The following is a 6,322-nucleotide window of genomic DNA, read 5'->3' on the forward strand; positions in this document are numbered from 1 at the left end:
ACAGGCGACGTAAGTCCTGTGCTGTGGAAAGCTGCCAGGCCTATTGGCAAAGATAAAAAGACGTTTGCATAAATCTCAGCCATTTTCCTCCTGCTAATGTGTTAATAAGCCCTGTGAAACACTAATTAAGATAAAAGTCTTACCTGTCCAGCTCCAAAGAGGTTAAAGCAGCATCAGGGCAAAACAAGGGGAAACCAATAAGACAGTCTGAGCACATGGAAGGAGAGGAAAAGTAAGTTGCTCGTACATTATTACCAAAGAAAAAAAAAAAAAGAGATTATAATGAGGGAAAGAGACTGTGACACAATAGGGATGGGTGGCCATTCCCCTCTTTCCCATTCTTTAAGGCATTCCCTAAGCCTTTCAATTCCTTAGCTCTTGCAAACACAAATACCCCCGCAAAAGCAGAACCCTAAACCAGCACAGACCCTGGAGATGACTATGGGAGGCACACACCTTCCCCAGATAAATGCAATCACCTCAGTAGAAAACATGAAGATACAAAAGACCCCATCTACATGTAGCTGCAAGATGCAGTGCTGCAGCCTGAATATCCCACTCAGCAGAACTGCACTTGTGTAGAAACAGGAGGAACAAGCCCCGGTGCTTCCTCTCCCTTTAATGTGCCTTACCTCTGTGCCAACCCCCCAGGACTGCTGCTTTCAGAGGTACAGACAAGCTGCTAGCACGTGGGTCACTGTAAGTAAGAGGTGCCCTGGGTTTGCTGGGTGTGTATAAAAAGAGAAATGGCCACTTCCAGCTGATTCTCCCCAAATATTGAGCTGCCCTGATGTACACCCGGTGATTGTGCCACCAAGGAAGTGGCTGCAAAGTTTTCATTGCTGGCTGATGAGGTCCATAACTGTTTTTACTCCTTCTTCTCTAAATAAGGAAGCCTCCTGAGAGGCCTCCGAACGCCCGACCAATTTGACTCCTTTGCTTTCAACAGCCAATGAAACCCCACTCCTGCCTCTGGTCTTAGGTGACAGCATTCATCAAACCTCAGCCAGCCTGGGAGGACGGCAGGTTAGTGTTACAGCTGTGGCAGGCTTACCTTTGGCAAGCTGTTGATGTCAGAGTGATGATGTGGGGAGGGACAGCCTCTGCACTATAAAGATGGGTCAATCAAATATAGCTGAGGCTGCCCACCGGAGAACAGGATCTACAAAACATGGTCCCCACCAGTTCGAGTCCTGCCGGCCTGTCTCCGCTTCCAACCCAACTGCTACCGGGCTTTAGTTTCATGTCAGCAATCCCTGTTTGCTTTCCAAAAATAAGCCTCTGCCGCCATGCTGAAGAGAGAAAAACAAGAAGGGCGGTATTTTTAGGGCCATTAATTCTGACCACGTGCCCAGGAGGTGAACCGGATGGCCAGTGCACAAAGACTCCTCATCACTATGTCCCGCGAAGCCAGCGTTCACCGGACGTTGCCTGCTTTCCTTCTCCTGGGTCTTTTAGCCGGGATTGCTTCAGCACATCCAGTTGTAAGCAGAACTAATGGCACATTGCTGGAAAGAGGATGGCAATCTCTGTTGTCCAGGTCCATTGCTGGGATCTCAGGGGAGAAGTCAGATGTGAACTGGGAGAGTGACTATTTGCTAGGAATCAAGAGGCAGCGGAGGCTTTACTGCAACGTGGGCATCGGGTTTCACCTTCAAATCCTCCCAGACGGAAGGATAAGCGGAGTTCACAATGAAAACCAATACAGTGAGTTGCATCCAGAAATGAAATAGAATAGATGTCACTTAATTGCTGTGAACTCTAGTAATTACCCATCATAGAATGCAAATGTTATTACTTGGTACTATAAATCTGTGCTACATCTGTTGCCTTTTAAGAGTCTCTGGGATCAATAAACATTAGAACCCTCCAGGCTGAAACGTGTCACAAATGCTTAAACAAATTTAGATAAAATTTATTTTTACTCTGCTTTACTGCACAGACCAGAGAAGACAAATCAGGTTGAAAAACTGTCTCTCTGCTGCATTTGCTCACCCCTCACTGTCTCATTTGCCTTTGAATTCAGAAGGTTGGTGCTGAGCTCAGAGTACCAGAGCATGGGGTGGGTTGGGGTTTGGTTTTTTGGATCCTAGCTGACTAGTACTTCTGGGGCACTCAGTCATGGAAGAGTCTTGCTGTTCCCCTTTTGCTTGTTCTTACAGCTGCTGCTCTGTCATCATAAAATTAAAAGAAAAGCCTCAGCCCGAGGGATTTGGATTCCCTGTAGAGGGCACCTGCTAAAATCTTTTGCAGCTCAGGTGTCGTGAGGGACTCCAAAATGCAAACCATGCTCCTCTAAAGCTCAGCAACCAGCATGCTGTCATTATTTGCATATTACATAACTTACATATTAGAAAGCCCAACAGATTTTACTAGATCAAAAGAGTTTGACAGAGCAGAGGATCATACAGCGTGTGACTGCAATTACAGAACAATTATTTACAAACCCTACAACATGTAGGAAAGAACAAGGTCTTCTCCACATGCTGCTTTTTCTGCTGGATTAGGGACCTAATTCTAGTAAAGAAAATATGACAAGTTCATTAGTGTTTTAGAATAAATCAGTTCTATCTGAACCGCCTTTCATTAGCTATAAACTCTCTGATAACTCTTTGATTCTTGGCTTTTAGGTCTCTTTGAGATATCCACTGTAGAGAGAGGGGTCGTTAGCCTGTTTGGCCTGAAAAGTGCCCTCTTCATCGCAATGAACAGCAAGGGGAAGCTATATGGAACGGTGAGTACCAGTGCCAACAGTTTTTCAAGGCTTAAACAAAGGTTGCAAAGGTTTTGTGGTTTGCTTTTGGTGGGGATTTTCTTCTTTGGTTGTTTTGTTGTTGGTTTTTTTTTTTTTCCTCCTGGAAATCTCTGACCACAAGCAGGGAAAACAGCCTTTCAATTACAGGGAGCTTGCCCAGGCTCCTGTGATCAGTGTTATTTGGTGCAATAAGCACCATGGCTGCTTAAAATGGATGCATTCTGCAAATAAATGCTGTGGATTCTGCAAATGAATTCTGAAAGCATTCTGCAAATAAATACTATGGATTAACTAGGTAGTTTCTTCTAATGACTCAGCCCTGCAAGCACATTCTGGTAGGACTGAACCCTGCTGATTCCCTTTTGCAGTGCATGATAGCTAAAAGCAAAAGGGTCAGCTCTGCAAAACCCCTTGGAGGAAAAGCATGTGCTTGAGTGTGTGTGATTGCACATGTATGTGTACAGATGTGTGCAGGAGAGGCACCATTGGAGTTATCTATGCTAGTACAATTAGTAAAATCATGACCACATGCCTCCCTGTACCAAAAACATCCCCACCATGAAGAATAAATAGGAAATCTACCCTACAAAGTCGACATATGTCCCTGGGGCTATTTTAAGGACCACTTTTGTGAGATCAGTCCCAAAGGGTGAGAAAACAATAATAGCTATTAACAATGGTATGCAAGCCTTACTGAAACACCATCGCCATCACCCTCATCTAGAAATTGCTAGCTATGCTGGCTAAATGCAGCTTAATCTCTGGGGCCTGAGCAGGCACCTCCAGGCTTGACACTGAGCAGAAACGATGCTTGTTAGGAAGCGGGTTTGAAAGACTCTGGTTCTGGTTCCAAGCAATGAACAGCACTGATTGCATTCATTTTTTTGTGTTGAGGAACCACAAAGCTGTTTCCTTTGAAACAGCTGTAATTGCAAAAAGCATTTCAGTTGCTTAATAAAATACCAAATGTTGTGAAGGACCCATAGCCATTATTGATCTGACAGGTTCTGTCCCACACAGATAACGAGTGGTACATTCTAAGGTTCATGTCTTATTTCAAGCACCCAAAAAGCCCCACATCCCACCTGCTTTGCTTGACTAGGTCTTCCTAAAGGAATGGAGGTTCTGGCTGCAGAGCTCCCTTTGATATTTCCACCCCCCTTGCCCCCCATTCAATCCAGTCTTTCTTATTTTTGAAGATAAAAAGCTGCAAGAGAGAAAGATTTTCCTTTGCACAATGCAATGTCCTAAGTTAAACTTTTAGAAACTTTGGGTGGCATTACTATAAAGATGTCCAAATAGAACAGCACTGGTGGTGTTTTCTGTGACAGACATTCATTTCCTCCGTGCTCAGTGTCTGCCTCCAGCTTTTCCTTGCACCACCTCTCCCAGTGGTAACTCCCTGTCACTGGACTTACATGATGTGACAAAAAGAATTATGAAACTGTTTTCCTGCTGCATATCTCACTATCAGTTAAACAAAAACTCACTAAGGATTATTTTTTTTAAAAATAAAAGCTTTAGCACTGATCTGAGGACGTATTCAAATGCCTTATTCAAGCAAATAGTCCCCCTGGGCATTGCTGTTAGTAAGAGGACAGAAGGTTTTGAGAGCCAGCATATATAAATTACAGGGCCCCCTTGCAGAGGAGAGTTGTGAAATACAGCTACATCATTCGGGCCACGGGGCATGACGCAGACAGAAGTCATTGCTTGCAAATAAAATGAAGAAATCCATGATTTATGATGAATTAACTTGATCTGTCACAGGAAGTACACAGTCCATTATCTGGACAGGTGGCATCTGAGTTCATCTGACACCAAATTAGCACTGAGGAGGGAGATTTATTGTTAGATGCGGTCACCCCAGCACCACCTGTTGCACGCTGCAACGGGTTCTTCTGTAATAACACTAGGAAGAAAAAAGGCCCTTGAGGCTCCATGAAACAGTTATTGTACCTGCTTTGTTCTTCCCCACTCTTCTTTAGGCTGTTTTCCAAGATGAGTGCAAATTTAAGGAGATCTTGCTGCCAAATAACTACAATGCATATGAATCGAATGCTTACCGTGGTGCCTACATAGCCCTCAGCAAACATGGGAGGGTGAAGAGGGGAAACAAAGTCTCTCCTGCTATGACAGTGACCCACTTCTTACCGAGAATATGAACGTGAGCAAAGCAGAAGATTAAACCCCAGGATAAAACTGATTCATTTTGCACATGGGAATAATCTCCCAGGTAAAGTATTTATACTGTTCACTGAAAAAAAAAACCAAAAAAACAACCCAAAACCCCAATTCTATATATGTATGTGTATATTTGGACAAAACTATTTGTACTGGATTTGTCACACAGCATATGTGACACTACGCTGCTTCTCTCCTACTCTGAGCAAACTGTACATGGCCGTGTGCCTCCTTTGGTGCTGAACAGAGGAAAATGCAAGCTGGAGCGCAAAGGGAAGTATCTGGAAGATACAGAATGGCTGTGGATAATCTTCTAATCAATCACAGGCTATTTACTAATTAATATTAATTACCTCAGATAACAACCCTTCATAGTGAGCTGTTTACATATCACGGGCCAAATCGTCAGATGACTTTGCTTCATCAGAGCTTCAAGCAGTTCGCTCCATCTGAATATCTGCCCCCACCTCCCCTTCTACACACTGTTTCCTGACTCATAAACTCAGCAATCTCTTCTGATCATTAGGGTGCCAATTCCACAACCGTTTCCACACAAGCAGACTGCCTACGTACAGAGGCTCTCTGTCTTTAAGGGGTTCTCCGGGGTCTCTTCACATGGACCTGCAAGCAAAATTAAGACCTACAATTAATTTCCCACAGGAGGGGCCACAGGATAAACCAGGGATGGGTCCCAAATGCAAAATACATTTGAAGCTGAGGATTCTAAATGCTGACCCCTTGGCATTTTGAGAGCTTACTGTAGACCCACCACAAATATAGATGTGTTCATCTTTAACACAAATATATGTTTATATATAGACATGGGATGTGAGTGTGTATCTCTGTAATTACATGTACACATCTGAAAGGGCATAAATATTTAAAGGCACTCTATTTAATTTAGGCTTAACCTTGTTAATCTCTAAGAACTAGAGCCAGTCTGCAGAATGCTTTTTATAAAGGGTATGAAATTCATAAAATCTTCTAGCAACGGGTTACTTTAGAATTTTTTCTCTGCTTTGAATTATCTTCTATTTAATGCTTTAAATATACTTGGGTTTCCTCTGTTATACCTCACTGAGGAAGAAGGTTATACAAGCACACCTTCCTGTGTTGAGGCAGAGGAATTTGCACCATAATTCCAATTTCTGTCATTTGCAAAGCATCAGTTTCAAAGACAACACGGCAAGCTGTAAGAAATACTCTCCAAAGCTCTCCTAGGAGCCATACAAATAGCACATAACCTTGCCTTACTATTTTGACAACCTTTTTTTTCAGATCACCAATGAAGCTGCATTCTCTGTGCCTTTGAAAGAGTATTTTAAGAGGCCCTAAGTCAATAGTCACTATAAATGTAAGTTACCAGGAGCCTTGGGATTCCTG

The 6,322-nt window shown here is 43.2% G+C and overlaps 1 protein-coding gene across 1 annotated transcript; it reads left to right on the top strand.

The window, feature by feature from the left end:
• Positions 1–1,352: 1,352 nt before the first annotated feature.
• FGF6 (fibroblast growth factor 6) lies at positions 1,353–4,920 on the top strand (the record flags this gene model as incomplete). Its single annotated transcript, XM_084279186.1, has 3 exons — positions 1,353–1,707; positions 2,631–2,734; positions 4,744–4,920. Exons 1-3 carry the CDS (start codon positions 1,368–1,370, stop codon positions 4,918–4,920), a joined length of 621 nt encoding a protein of 206 aa, XP_084135312.1. The 5' UTR covers positions 1,353–1,367.
• Positions 4,921–6,322: the final 1,402 nt, after the last annotated feature.

This window comes from Gallinula chloropus, assembly GCF_964237585.1.
Source record: "Gallinula chloropus genome assembly, chromosome: 1".
Taxonomy (NCBI): domain Eukaryota; kingdom Metazoa; phylum Chordata; class Aves; order Gruiformes; family Rallidae; genus Gallinula; species Gallinula chloropus.